Source organism: Giraffa tippelskirchi, chromosome 3 (assembly GCF_054371585.1).
Source record: "Giraffa tippelskirchi isolate mGirTip1 chromosome 3, T2T-mGirTip1v1.2.pri, whole genome shotgun sequence".
In the NCBI taxonomy this organism is placed as follows: domain Eukaryota; kingdom Metazoa; phylum Chordata; class Mammalia; order Artiodactyla; family Giraffidae; genus Giraffa; species Giraffa tippelskirchi.
The window spans coordinates 57,227,082-57,242,132 of NC_137277.1; the positions used below are offsets into that span (position 1 = coordinate 57,227,082).

General features: G+C 42.7%; 1 protein-coding gene across 7 annotated transcripts in view; it reads right to left on the reverse strand.

Moving 5' to 3' along the window:
• Nucleotides 1-338: 338 nt before the first annotated feature.
• HLF (HLF transcription factor, PAR bZIP family member) overlaps nt 339-15,051 on the reverse strand; it is a 56,594-nt gene continuing 41,881 nt past the window's right edge. For 3 of the 7 annotated variants that reach the window (XM_081581670.1, XM_081581672.1, XM_081581673.1), the window contains exons 3-4: nt 10,010-10,230; nt 339-4,628 (exon numbers count right to left, since the gene is read on the reverse strand). In XM_081581670.1, the coding sequence (XP_081437796.1) occupies nt 4,413-4,628; nt 10,010-10,230 (437 nt within the window). In that variant the 3' untranslated portion in view covers nt 339-4,412. The remainder of the gene's footprint in view (nt 4,629-10,009; nt 10,231-15,051) is intronic. The other 4 variants (XM_081581671.1, XM_081581674.1, XR_014079956.1 and 1 more) reach the window with 3 other exon arrangements.

The following is a 15,051-nucleotide window of genomic DNA, read 5'->3' on the forward strand; positions in this document are numbered from 1 at the left end:
AAACACCACTATAAGTGATGCCCATCTAATGAACCAGAACTCATTTCTGTCACTTCTACCAGCTACTTAACCTCTCCAAGCTTCTATCTTCTCTTCCGTAAATGGAGATAACAATTGTCCCTACCTCATGAGGTTAATGTGGGATTAAATAAAATATTCCTTGCAAGTGTTTAGCACTGGGTCTGACAGGTAAGTACCCAATAAATGTTCATTTCTCACTAATTATATAGTATTATTAATTTATCATCTATGTAATTAATCTATGTCAATGGCTTCTTGGTGATAGAATTGGGAATAGAATCTGATTTCCAGCAGACAGTCAACAAAAATACATGAAAGACAGGAAACAATTCAAATTTTATTAAACATTAAGAATAACAGACAAAGTTTTGGACATAACAGCATAAACAGCAACCAAAACCATGGTGTACAAACGCACTGACCTCAAGTGAACTTGTACCTGTTTAACAGATGCAATCTTTGTGGTGCTGCCAAAAGGATAATGGTGACTATTGTTACGTCTGGTAAGGTGCTCCACATGAAAGATTTTATGCCTTAACTACTCCCACACATACACACACACACGCATACACACACACACACACTCCTCTACATACACTTAGCCCTCAGCAAAATGTACTGCCTTTAGTTGCCAAATCCAATGCATCAAGATTAAAGACATGGCTTTGCTCATTTAAAACAATGACATTGATTGTAGAGAAAACCTAGAAGAGATCTTGGCCTCCCAGTGGGGGCCTAGGAGCCCTTAGCAGGAAGCTGGCAGACTGAGAGCAGGTGTCTACCACCTTCTGAAACTGCTCCAATTAACACTAATTAAGTTTTCCTAAAAGGAACATTAGGAGGCAAGGAGGCAAACTCCTTTGCATTTCCCAAAATGACCTTTGTTTTAATTTGGGATAGGAGTGGGGGTGGGAGTGACTCTACTTAAAATTCTTATTAACTTTTCTGAAAACAGACCCAAGACCTTTCAAACGTACATTTAGAATTATTGTGAGTTCCCTCACAAAACCGGTGAGTTGGAAGGAAACTCTGGGCTTTCTAGCACTGCTTCCTCTCCACCCAATGCTAGAATTCCATCTGCATGCTCATCAAGCAAATGGTCTTTCTGCTTCAAAGGATGGTTTCACAGCAGCCTGTCATATTTGAAGATGAAAGGCCTGTCACTATCCTGCTCACTGTGGGTTTTGGAATGGTCAGAAGTGTCCACTTTCTCAAGAGGAGGAAGTGATCACTTACAGCCCTCCCATTCCCCACCTATGTCCTGCAGGTGGCACAAGCAGAATGATAGGCTGACCAATTTTCGCCTTTGCAAGTCCAGTCGAAAGGATGATGTGACCTTGTCAGGAAGTCCTAAGCTGCTCATTCCAAATCATGTCTAAATGATGTTGGCATAATATGACTTGGATTCATTTTTAATGGCCAAGTAATTAATCTCTGAAAGATGCTTATGATGAAAAGGTGAAAAATGACAACAGGACTCTTTTAATAGCTGCAGTCTGCAGAATTCATCTGACCCTGGATGATCCAAGTCATTCCAAATTGGGCCATGCCTTCTCATGCGATTTAGCAGAACTGCTTTATTTACTAGCTGACTGCCCTGGACAGAAGGCAGCGAGTTCAGGGGTTGAGTGCTTGTGTGGGGTGACAATGACCTACGTATAAGGCACCTGTACATACTCCAAAGCTTTAAAATTTTTAAAACGAGGTAGGTTTCTGAAACCTCCCCTGGCACGCCAAAGAATAAGTTTTATTATAATCTTTAAATTTCTTCTGCATAAAACAGCTGTGATGCTCATCGGATACAAACCTAATTTCAGAAAGACTAGTACTCTAATACAGTTTTTCAGTTACCATTTTAAACTTCAATGAATTTGGATGGTCTTCAGTACAATCCTTCAATACTTCTCTAGTTAAAGATTTTACTTGTTTCTGTGCTAGTGACTATTTAACTATTTAACAATTCTGCTGCAATTAGTCTCTTTACCTATAACAAGGCCAACTCCATGTTTACTTGTGTCTCTGAATACCACTAATTTAGTTCTGCTTAAGTTTGTTAGAAGTTTTGTTTATTTTATTAGTTATTTATACCCGAATGAGGTTATTTCAATTCCAATATGCGTCCATCTCCCATCATAATCTGTAGCTTCAGACAAAATGAGATACCTGTAGGAATATTACACTATTCAGATTCCCCAAGACTATGACAGTAAGAGAGAAGCATTGCTAACGGATTGACAAGGAAATCACCATTAAAGAATCATGAAAGGTCATTAAAGAATCGCATACTCTGGACACAGGAAACTAGAAAATCCCACTGATGAAAGGGTATTTTAATCTTGCAGAAAATGTTTCTTTGTAACAACAGCAAAATCTCTTAACACAAGTTAGTGAAACAAAAGAACAATCACCTTTAAAGACAAGACAGCTATCAAATTATAAATCATACACATAGCACCGATATTAACCTTACACTGTGTAAGATGCACGTGCCCATTGAGGAGAACAGAATTTGGGGGGATGCTTGCAGTGATATTCATTTTCAGGAACTCATAATTTTGAAGTGAACATTTCTGTGGCAGATGCTTTTCCTAAAAATCACTGTATCATCCAATAAATATTTGACTAACATCCATTTTGTGGTTTTGGGTTTTGTTTCTGAGACCTAATAGGAAATAAGAACACTCCTTAGATATTTTAGAGCAGAATTCGTCACAGCAAGCTTCGATACTGTTGCAAAATTTTAATTTAAAGCAGAAAACATGCTGATGTGTCAGTGACAAAATTAAAATATTTAATACCTCAAAAACCCCCAAGCACTTTCTCTGTACAACATTGATGAATATATATCTTTGCTATATAATTTTAAAACATGGAATAGTTTTCCTTTTCTCTTTGTTATATATAATATATGTCTTCCAAAATACATCGTCAGTATTTATATCTGAAAAATACTGTACAAAATGAACTTCCTATAATTACTCTGTATAAACATTAAACAATTTAATAATCTCTCCTTTTGGTCTACAGTAAACACTTAAACTGATTGGATTAACCACAGTTTGTGACAACACCATCCCCTTCGGAGATACACCAGTGTCTTTTACATTCATTTTTCAGAAGTCCACTTAATAAGAGCACATACGTTCAAAAGAAAACAGAGAATAAGAAACATAAGCTCCAGAATCATTAATTTATGAAGCATTCAAATATGACACCACTAAGAAAAAGGGTTTTTACAAAACATCAACTTATTAACTCAACTGATTTTTAAAAACAACAAGGTATAATTCACAAAAATATATACATTACAAAAAAAATAGGGGAAAACTGAATCTTAAGTAATTGAATTGTATTGAATATCAAGAGGGATGTGGAAAAAGTTAACTAGAAACTTGGGGGCTGGGGGCATGGGAAAAGAGAGAAAACAAAAGCAAACACATCAATGTCAAAAGCTGTTCCAAGATGCATTTTTGGCTGTACACTGATAAGTTAAACCCTTGTTCTTAGACCTGGCATTTCCCTCTGCTTCCCGGTACTGGGGATGTTCTGGGCATGCTCAAATACATTACTGTAATTTTTGCTTTTTAAAAGACAGTGAAATTCTCAGGTAGGGAAAATATCCTACTTCCACTAGTAATACTCAGGCAGCATGCTCTAGCGTACAATAGGATTATTGCTTTAGGTACAGACAGTGCAAAACACACTCTGTGTTCTATAAGAGTACTCTTACTCGCTGGAGTTGGTAGAGTTAAAAGGAAACTTAGTAGAGAGCAGTAAGTAAATATGGGATCTAGTAAATCTAAACAGCACTTTAAATTTGAAGACGATTATCACCAAAACTTAAAAGTGAGGAAAGCAACCTATAACTGAACGGAGCTGCAGTGTAGTGCTAAATTACTCTGTGCACCTTATTAGCACGGTAACTTACAGATTAAACAGAAACAAGAGCCTGTGGTCTTGAAAAACCGAGATCTACTATTTCAGCAGGGCCCTTCTTAGTGAACCCAAGCAGAAGGTCCTGGAAGAGTGGGTAGGAGCACACATGAAGCCACACGGAAAGGGCGGGAGTGGGGTGAGAGGGTGGGGAGCAGGAAACCCGCACGGTCTCCTCAGTCCAATAAAAACATGGCACCTTTCGTTTCAAAATGGCGAGCGCAAAGGGACGCACGCGCGCACGCACATACACACACTCCCGCTGACCACACAGGAGCACAAACACACACACAAACACACCCCGCTGACCACACAGGAGCACAAGCACGCGCGCACACACACACACCCCCCAAAACGTGAGTCCGTCGTGTTGCTGCGTCTGGTAAAGTGCTGATGTCAGAAAGGTCAGTCGCTGCGGTGAAGGCCTGTCCGGGCCCGGGCCGCCCGCCGCCGCCAGCCTACAGGGGCCCGTGCCGGGCCTCGTACTTGGCCAGGATGTTCTTGCACTTGCCCAGCTCCTTGCGCAGGTCGGCTACCTCCTGGCGCAGCGCCGAGTTCTCCTTCTCCAGGAAGGACGCGCGGATGGCGATCTGGTTCTCCTTGAGGCGCCGTGCGTCGCGCGAGCGCTTGGCCGCCATGTTGTTCTTCCGGCGCCGCGCCCAGTACTTATCGTCCTGCCGGGGAGACACACGACGGGTCAGAGCGCGGCCGCCCGGGCCTCCCTCCCCAGACCGGCCCTTCGTCTGGCAGCCTCTCCTGCCTTGCAGAGCGCAAGCCCGCCAGGTGTGGCTCAGGCCTTGCACCCCAGAAGGACAGGCCGAATTCCTTCTCTTTGTTCAACCCCTTTCTTCCCTGAGCGCGCATGCTTTCCGGGATAAGCTGGTATGGTGTTGCTGGAAGATGACCTGGCAATGTCTGTCAAGAACTGAACAGTCACCTCACACCTGGGCTCTCTCGCTAGGGCAGTCCTCACTCACCTGCGCACACAAGGGCGCGTTCTTACTAAAGCGTTGTCCGCAGATGGTGACTGCAGCCATGAAATTAACAGTCGCTTACTCCTTGGAAGGAAAGTTATTACCAACCTTAGACAGCGTATTAAAAAGCAGAGACATTACTTTGCCAACAAAGGTCCGTCTAGTCAAGGCTATGGTTTTTCCAGTGGTTATGTATGGATGTGAGAGTTGGACTATAAAGAAAGCTGAGCGCCGAAGAATTGATGCTTTTGAACTGTAGTGGTAGAGAAGACCCTTGAGAGTCCCTTGGACTGCAAGGAGATCCAACCAGTCAATCTTAAAAGAAATCAGTCCTGGATATTCATTGGAAGGACTGATGCTGAAGCTACAATACTTTGGCCACCTGATGCGATGAACTGACTCACTGGAAAAGTCCCTGATGCTGGGAAAGATTGAAGGCAGGAGGAGAAGGGGACGACAGAGGATGAGATGGTTAGATGGCATCACCAACTCAATGGACATGAGTTTGGGTGAACTCTGGGAGTTGGTGATGGTCAGGGAGGCCTGGTGTGCTGCAGTCCATGGGGTCGCAAAGAATCAGACACGACTGAGCGACTGAACTGAACTGAACTGTCCCTAATAGAAAAAAATGGGCAACCCTCCCTGCCCCCCCAGTTACCAGTAGGAGCTTTGATAACATCATGATAGAGTCCCACAACTATTAAAAATAATGATCCCAGTGAATCAGAAAGATGCTAGAGACATATCACTGTGTGGGTAGAAACAGTGGCAATTTGCAGATCAATAGGTTCTCATCCCACTTTTTTTGTTTTGTTTTTAAAGTAATAGTATATACTCAGAAATAGTATAAATCCAGAAAGATTTATACCCAGCTATTAAAAGTAGTGCCTTTGGAAGGGGGATTGAAGGAGATAGGATCTTTCAGTTTTTATGTCCTTCTGAACTATTAAAATATTCTATAATGGCATATATACTTTGGCAATTAAAAACAAAGTTCCACTTGTCACTGATTAGTAAATTCTTATTCATGGCTAGCATTTAAATAATTTACTCTAACTTTTTTTGTTTAACTGTTAACTAGGCCTTCTTAACCTGAGCGATGTTTGACTGTGGTCAACTTGCAAACAGTCCCTTCTTTCCCCCATCACTGCTCCCTCTGCCAAAAAAGGGAAAACCTTCCTAGAAACACTAAGAAATTTAAGTCTTCTTCCATTTATGGTGCCACCAGGTGGGTTTTGCAACCCCCTTTTTTCAACAAATTGCAATAGTAAATTCCTCAATGCTAGCAATGCTAATACCTGCAGTTAGTACCACCCAGAATAAGTGAGTGAGGTTAGTTCTTACCCTGCCCCAGGATTCCAAGGGGCATTTGGCATTGGAGGAGGTCACATGTTTGAGGGCAAGTTGGCAAGCAAGTTGCAAGGTCAGTGGTCTGCCCCATCCTTGCGCTTTACCCTCAGCCAATACTGCCCAGCAGACCGGAGGTGTGAGACAAAGTCAGTGCAGGCACCTTCTGTCTGCCTTTCACAAGTTAGTACTGTTCTCTTATTTATAAAGCACTCCCAGCTTACTATACATTTCATAATAATATATAGCAAAGTGAAAAACATGATCTTCATAATGGCTGAAGAATTCTTCTTAGGAAGCTATTCTTCGGAAACCTTGGGGCAGGATTTGTTGCTCACCCTTGGGAAAAGGGCGTGGGGAGCTGGAGGAAGAGGAGAGAGGCCAGGCCAGCTGGCTGCAGAGAAGCAGGGAGGAGCCAAGAGAGTCTAAGACTCTGTGGGGTGAGAGGGTCTATGGCATATTAACAGTGAAACCTCCAGTTCTGATAGATGTCATCTATGTTAGTAAGCCCCAGATCCACGCCCTTGGTAAATCAGGAAATCTACCACTCTCATCAGTGTTCCCAGAAGTGTGGTTTCCAAGATGATTTGAAAGAGGGACTAACTTAGGATGTATCAGAACTTGCATACGGGGGCCAGGGAGTCGGGAGGCCTTGTCCCAGGGAGAACAAGGCCCTGGGAAATTGAAGAAGCTGTGTTTTCAGGGGGATGGAGAAGGGGTACCACTACAGGCCTTGGAGGTTTGGGATCAGGTCTTAAGGACCAGGGAGTCACCAGCTGACCTCAGTGTAACAACCGATTTCTGAGCTCTTCTCACTTCTGAGGTACTTTCATTTCCCAGTCTCCTGTGCACACGAGCAGATGAGCGAGCAAAGGTGTAAAATGTGGACCATCTCAGGTAGGACGGGAGCTGGGAGCAGGAGTGGAGCAGAGGACACAGGAGGCAGGAATGATGGAAGGAGGACTGTCCCCAACAAGAAAACCAGCCTCCCCCGCTTTGTTATCTCAGAATGGGGGGTGGGGGTGCAGAAGTATTGCTCGGGGCTGATGCATCGCCTGTGCCCTTTCCCTCTATCTCCCAGGGCCGGATGCCATCTGGCTACTGAGGTACCACCACCTGGCAGAGCACCCTCAGTCCAGTCCCATCTTCTTGAGGGTCTATGTTTGATGCCACCTCCACTCGGCAGGCCCCTCCTGACATATCAACACTCCCTTTTTCTCACTTAGGGGTAGGAACAATGTCAGTAGCAGCTCACCTTCGAATCCCCAGGCCCTGACTTGGCAGACACTAGCATTTGAAAAATATTTGTCAAGTGAATGAATGGGTCTTTGAAAGACACCAAGGCGATTAAACTGATTCTCAGGCAGGAACCAGTATGCCACCCCTTCATCTTCCTGCGTGGGGGGAGACGCCTGCTAACCCAGATGAATAGCTCCAGAGAGGAAGTGCAGGGCAGTGAGGGCCACTTCACTCAGTCTGCTCATCCAGCGCTGGAGGCCACACACGTGGCTCCCACCTGCCCCAGCTCAGCCCTCCTGCTGCACAAGAAACATCTTAGAGTTCTGTTTCCTGTTTCACCCATGCTCATGGTCTGGGGCCTGAGGCTTTGCTCACAACTGAAGGAATCCAGAGGCCCCTGTCAGGAGAATGTTCTTGCTTGTTCCCCACAATGGCATGTGGAAAGGCCACGTCCAGCCATGGTGGTGGTAACAGGTATAATTCCAGCACAGCAATGTTCACGTGGCCTCTCTGTTGCCAGGGTTCCCTGGGTAATTAAAGCAGCTTGCTCCTTGCTTTAAACTTGTAAATTCAGAGACTGTACAAGTCTGGCTAGAGGTTTTATCTACTATACAGCAGCACCTCTTCAAACCTGCCTCCACACCAAGAGGAAATCCATGCTGAATGGGCTCCCTGGTTTAGTTTAAGAAGCAAGTTCTAAAATACACACACTGAGGGAGAAGATGAGGGTGGGACGTTCTGGGAGAATAGCATTGAAACATGTATATTATCATATGTGAAACAGAACACCATTCCAGGTTCGATGCATGAGACAAGGGCTCAGGGCCGGGGCAATGGGATGACCCAGAGGGATGGGATGGGGAGGGAGGTGGATGGGGGGTCCAGGAAGGGGAACACATGTAAACCCATGGCTGATTCATGTCAATGTATGGCAAAAACTATTACAATATTGTAAAGTAATTAGCCCCCAACTAAAATAAATAAATTTATTAAAAAAAATAAAATAAAATAAAATACACACAGAATTGTGTGAATAAGAACACAAGGTGAGGAAAAGCATCCATTGAAAGAAGGTAGTTAAACTGCCCAGGATCTAATCCCATGGCCCCTTTCTTATTCCATCTTGTCTAACCATCAGTTCCCTGACTAGTTTCTATCGTCTGGTGTGTTTACTATGTACTTTCCTCCTTTGAATCTCAGGATGACAGTTATTGGAGGTCCATGTTGTAGCCCCCATCAGGACCAACATGCTGCAGTGATGTTTCTGGAAGCTAGCAGACTTGGGGACCCAGCTGGGTCTTATTCTAACTACCAGGGCTCACCTTCGCTTTCCTTCATCTCCATTTCCTCAGTGGTGCAATGACCAATTTGATCTAATGAGCCTCTGAGGTCCCTTTCAGCTCAGACATTTTATGATTCTGCATCACCGCAGGTAATCTCAGGTACTAGATAACAGCAGTGACAAATTTGAAGGCAGGTTTTCTTCGTCTGAAAAGCAGGCATAACTGGTCTAAAGTGGTTCCAGAATAATGTCCCAAACTCCCTATTTTCCCAACAGGAGTTCTCTTCATGTGAACCATGTTTAGGTTTGAGAAGTTAGAAAAGACCTAATTATGCCTGCTTCCAATGCCTTGAATGTATACAATCACATCTCTATTGTTCATATGATCAGAGAGCAGCATAAACACAGACAATTCTAAGCAATGGCTAATCAAAAATGGTTCCATTTTGGTATCAGTAGGCATGGCATAATTTTAGAAAGAATTCTCTTCCTAAGGTATCATAAATGTGTCAGATTAATTTTGTTTAAGTTGTATCTGATTTCCTAAGGTAAATCTCTTTTCCTTTACATATAATGTGTCCTTCAACACAGTAGAGAAAAACCAACCCCAAATTAACCTTTTGCTGAGATACTCAAGTGATCACTATGTGAGATGCAGAGTGAACATTACTTATAAATAGTGTCAGGAAACCCCCCAGCTTCCTTAACAAAGTCCCACTCTGGCATCCAAGGTTGGCAACATGGAGAGAGGTCCTGTCTCTGGATGTTACTCCCTGAGGCCTACAGAGAAATGGCAGCAGTTAATTAGCATTAAACTCCCAAAGGGAAGGTAACCTTTGAAGACTCTGAGATCCAGGTACCCTTCCCAATAATTTTTTTTTTTTCCTTTCCAACTTTCAAAGATCCAGATTTGACTTTACTAGGCTTTCATGGGTTTCCTTGCAGATAGCAGCGGGCTTGCTTCCTTCATGGGCTGCAAAGCACTTCATTTTATTGCTTTTCATTATTTCTCTGCATTATCAAGATATGAAAGGCATAGTACAGAAGACACCCAGAGAGGAAGCAACTAGCCTTGTCAAATGCTGAAAAATGGGGCCGAAAATTACCAGTCTTTGTTCACGAGCCTGTGGGATTTTCCTGGGCCCACCCTTTTAGTCTGCCTCTTGATCCCAGTCTCTACTTGCCCACAGCCCCGTTATCAGTTCCCATTTACCTTCAGATCGTCCGGGATGAAGACTTTGCGAGCTTTCTTAATCATGGGCTGTGGTTTCAGTTCTTCCTCGGAGAACTTGCGTTTGCGAGGGTCAAACATCTCCTGGCCAGGGATGCTGGAGAGGGCGAGGTCGGCCGGGTCTGGCTCATAGCCCACCGGCACCTGGATGGTGTCGGGGTCGATGGGACTCGGAGTATTGCGGTTGGCTGGCAGCAGCTGGCCTGGAACAACACGGGAGTTTTTGTTCATGAACACTATGGAAGCCCAGGAGTGGGCTATCAACTGCCGTCTACTTGATGACGCTCAGAATGAGGTGAAGGGTCTTAAGCTCACTTAAATGTGACCCCAACATCCCTCCGGAGGCACAGCAGGCTGAACACTTTACTCGTGTCAGATAGGGGGAAACAAAGACTCACATACACATATTCACAAGCTAAATGAAAAAATACACGCATTCACCCCTTCCTATAACATAATCCCGAAGCACCAGCTATGTGGCAGGTACTCTGTTTTTTTTACCTTTAAGGTTTTTTTTCCAAGTGAGTCGGGAAATCAGAATAAAATGAGCCAGTGAGATATAGTGAAAGGGTGAAAGGAAACCACACGTGCTTCCTGAGAGCGGAGGAACAGAACACAACACAAAGCAGGCTAAGGAACACTTCCCAGAGAGGGTGCTCGGCGTAGCTGCATCTCTACACACAGAAACGAGCACAGAGGTGATCCAGGGGCAGACACAAGACAGAGGCTCATGTTTTGAAGGAACCACAAGCAGTCTTGGGTGGCTCTGTCAGAGCACGAGACTGAGAGAGGCAGAAATGCAAGAGATGTGGTCAGCAAGGTGGGCAGTAGCGATGTTCAAGAGGCCTTGAATGTCACTGAAGGGTTCTGAGCATGGAAGTGACAAGCGGAGCTAAGGTTTGGAAAGAAGTGCGAGGAGTGAGCTGAAGGGGACAGGACTGCACACGAGAGATGAGCACCAGGCTGCACCCTAACCCACACGTGCACTCCGGAAACACCGAGCAAAATGGAAGAGACACAGTGGAGATGCTCTCACGTCCACCTGAGGGATCTGTGAACCAAACCGCCGAAACGTACAAAGGTCCTCAGAGCAACAAGTTGAATGCATTTTGGACGGTGTCTTCCTGGTGAAGATGAACTTGATAACAGACTGCAGTGTTTATGTGGGGAGCTCTGAATCCTAACTTCCAGGTTCACCTGAATTTTACAGTCACCCCTTTCACATCCAAAGAATAAATGAGAGGATACGCCTCAGCTGGGTCTGGCCCAGGTCCTCCTCTCCTTCACTGCTGAAGGCCGGATGTCAGGTGGGACATCCTGGAGCGCCATTAGAACCTACTCTGGGTTGAAGGGCAAAGCCGCTGGCTCGCTTTCTGGCTAAACTGTGAAACCACACTTGTCTCTATTTCAGAAAGGCCTGGTGGGGAGCTTGCAGAATGAATGTTCTGGGTGACCTTTTGGTCCTCACTCTGCTTTGAGCTCTCTTTGTATCCTGCTTGCCAGAGAGGAAGGGATGGGCCCCCAGGCACTGGCAGAGGATGGAGATTCTCATTAGCCAAGCTCTGCTTGGTTCCAGCTTCTAGTGGCTGCTGAGATCTGCACTGGATGGTGTCAAGCCAGATTTGATCTTGTGCCTCTCGACACTGACTGAGAAAATGAACCATATCTGACTCAAACTGGTATTTTATTTTCCCTTTAGGAACTCTCTTTGAACTTAATAATAAAGCTACCCAATGTCCCCCCCACCATACACACACACACACACACACAGGCATATATACCCTCTCCTACCATCTAATTGCTCAGTTACTACAAGTACTTATGTTGTATTTAAACATTATACTTTATTTCTTTATACATGTTAAGCTTTACACACACACACACACACACACACACTCCTCCTCTGCCGACCACATGATCTTTCATCTTTTTTCTATTTTATCCCCACCTACTTCTCCCAGTGTGCCTACTTCAGAGTTCTGCTTCTACAAAGAATATTGCTCATTTAATGGTGGCCCTCAGAAATGCTGGGTGCTGACATTCATTCATGGACATTCTAACAATAACACTTCACATGAGGCAGAACCTTTATCTGCATTCTTTCTCTTTAGCCCTTTCTTCCAATGGAAGTAGGTCAGCCCTACCTGAGGCATGGAGAAAACCTAACCAGACCGCAGATGAGTCAATGGCTTTCAGTGGCTTCCCAGCATCGCAGAGCAACCAGCAAAGGACCTGAGAAACATCCAGGTCTCCCTCCTCCAAAGATACCCTTGCATCATCTTGTTTGTCTATATTTTCTACTGCATTAACTCTGTTGGACACGTTTGTTTCCCCCTTTATTCCTAAATGTCAACAATATCCCTGAGTAACAGGGAGGAGGATCTTTATTATTTTATCCTACTTTTTGTGGATTTGCAAAAATTTTTATTAATAAGAATTTTCAAATTAAGAATGAATCATTAATTTTTTAAATTACCATAGATGTTCATTGCAAAATTTCAACAAATGCAGAAATGTATCTCCCTTGCCTCAATCCATCTTGCTGCTCTTCCCAAAGGATACCTTTAACTGTTTAGTGTGAACTGCTCAATCCTATAGGATGATACTACCCCTTAGGTCTTAAATTACTCTTTCTATATGCCAGTATTCCATATGCAATTACCCATGTTAGTACAAACAGAACTACTCTGTTCTTTTTAAAGGGTGAGTAGTTCCCAAAATTTGGATATATAACAATTTACCTAATCATTTCCCAACTGGTGCATCTTTAGGTATGTGAGTGTTTTTATAGAAGAGATTTCTAAAAGTGAGATTGCTCATACAAAAGGCAAGTATTTTTAAATTTCTAAAAGCATTGCTAAGTCTTATCTATTTATACTTGCACCAACATTTCTGAGAGTGCATTTCTGTACAAATTGAATGAGAATTTTTAAAATGTTGCCAATCTGATTACACAAATATCACTATTGTTTAATTTACATTTCCTTCTTAGTAGTGAGACTGAACAACTCATGTGTCTATTGGGTATTTATTTCTTCTCCTGCATACTACCCTTTTCTTATTTTTTGCTCCTTTTTAAGTGGATTTTGTTGCTTATTTATTTGCAAGCACTCTTTATAGAAAGAATTTTATATCGACTATGGATATAATCATTTCATATGTTTTCTCTGTAGAAAATATTTTCTCCCAGACTATTTGTTTTCTAACTTTGCTTAGAGTTTTGCACTATTGGCGAGTCTTGCACTATAATATAGTAATAATACCTTAAAATTTTCTAGTTTATGGCTTCTAATTTCATATCTTCTCTATCCCCAAATCATACTATATGCACACAACCATACGTGTGTATATATATATATGTGTGTGTGTGTGTGTGTATATATATATATATATATATATATATATACACAGTATATATGTGTACATATGTGGGTATATATATATATACATATATATTACTCTATGCTGCTGCTGCTGCTGCTAAGACACTTCAGTCGCGTCCGACTCTTTGCCACCCCATAGATGGCAGCCCACCAGGCTCCAGCGTCCCTGGGATTCTCCAGGCAAGAACACTGGAGTAGGCTGCCATGTCCTTCTCCAATGCAGGAAAGTGAAAAGTGAAAGTGAAGTTGCTCAGTCGTGCCCGACTCGTAGCAACCCCATGGACTGCAGCCCACCAGGCTCCTTCGTCCATGGGATTTTCCAGGCAAGAGTACTGGAGTGGGTTGCCATTGCCTTCTCCATATTACTCTATACTTTAATATAATTATATTTTAGGATTTTGAGTCACCTATGATTTATTTTTGTATAACATACAAGCAAGGGCCTTTATATACTTTCCAAATGGCTTAATATAATGGTATTAGCAAGGTTTGATATTTGAAAGGGCAAGTTCTGCCCTCTTTATTGTTCTTTTCAGAAGATTTTCTTCAGCATTCTTATACTCACAGAAATAGGAATTTCAGGATACATTAAATTATATTTTAAATTATTAATAGGATTTTGAATGAAGGTTGAATGAAACCATAGGTTAATTTGGGGACAACTAATATCTTTAAAATATTCAATATATCCTTAGTATACTCTCCATTTTTATTATTTCATCTTTTTCTCATATCTTTAAGGCCACTTTACTCCCTTATTAGTTCTAATAGCTCTAATAGAGTTTTCAAGGTAAATAATGTTTTCTGCCTCTAGAGATAGTTGTTGCCTCAGTGTTTATAATTCCTACTTTAAAAAAAAAAAAAACACCTCACTGCATTGGCTACGCTCTGCAAAAAAAAAAAAAAAAAAAAAAAAGAGTAAAAGGGATGAGACTAGAGTTTGTCCCAGACTTTAAATAACTTTTAATGCCTCACATCCTTAAGGTTTGTTCTAGACTACTGGTAGATAACCTTCTGACAAGCTAACAGTCCCAACCTTCCCAGCCCTACTGCACTGAGAGTTACTGTTGTTGTTTTTTTTTAATCAGAAATTATGTATGATAATAAATTTCCTCAAATGCCTTTTTAGTATCTGTTGAGATGATCACATGTTTTTGTTTTTCTTTTCTGTATTTGTTAAGTCTGAGCTTGGTATTTTTCCAAGGCTTTCTCTGAAAGACCTGGGGTGGACAGGATCAACCCCATGGTGTAGACTCTGCAGTTTGCTGGAACATAGTTTTCTTTCTTCTAAAAGCATCTAAGTGAAAGTCATTTCTAGGAGAGCCAGGGAGGATTTCTGGTGGAAAGGGTGGAACAAAGGGTTTAAAGCTGGACAGAGATTAAAAGTTATCTTGAAACCAAAAATTGGCCTCTGCTTTTGTCACAGAGTAGGTATGCCTAAACCTCCAGATAGCGTAATTGAAGATAGGATGTTTCTTATTCTTACATACTTAACAAGAATCTAGCAACCTCTTTGACCCCACAGTCATAATTTGAGTATGAAATAGCACTTCTGACTGTCTTTGCACCCACTGCTTTCAGAGGAAAACCATCATCAGGGCTCACTTCACTGCAAAACTCCCTGCTTCTGAGAATCCTTAT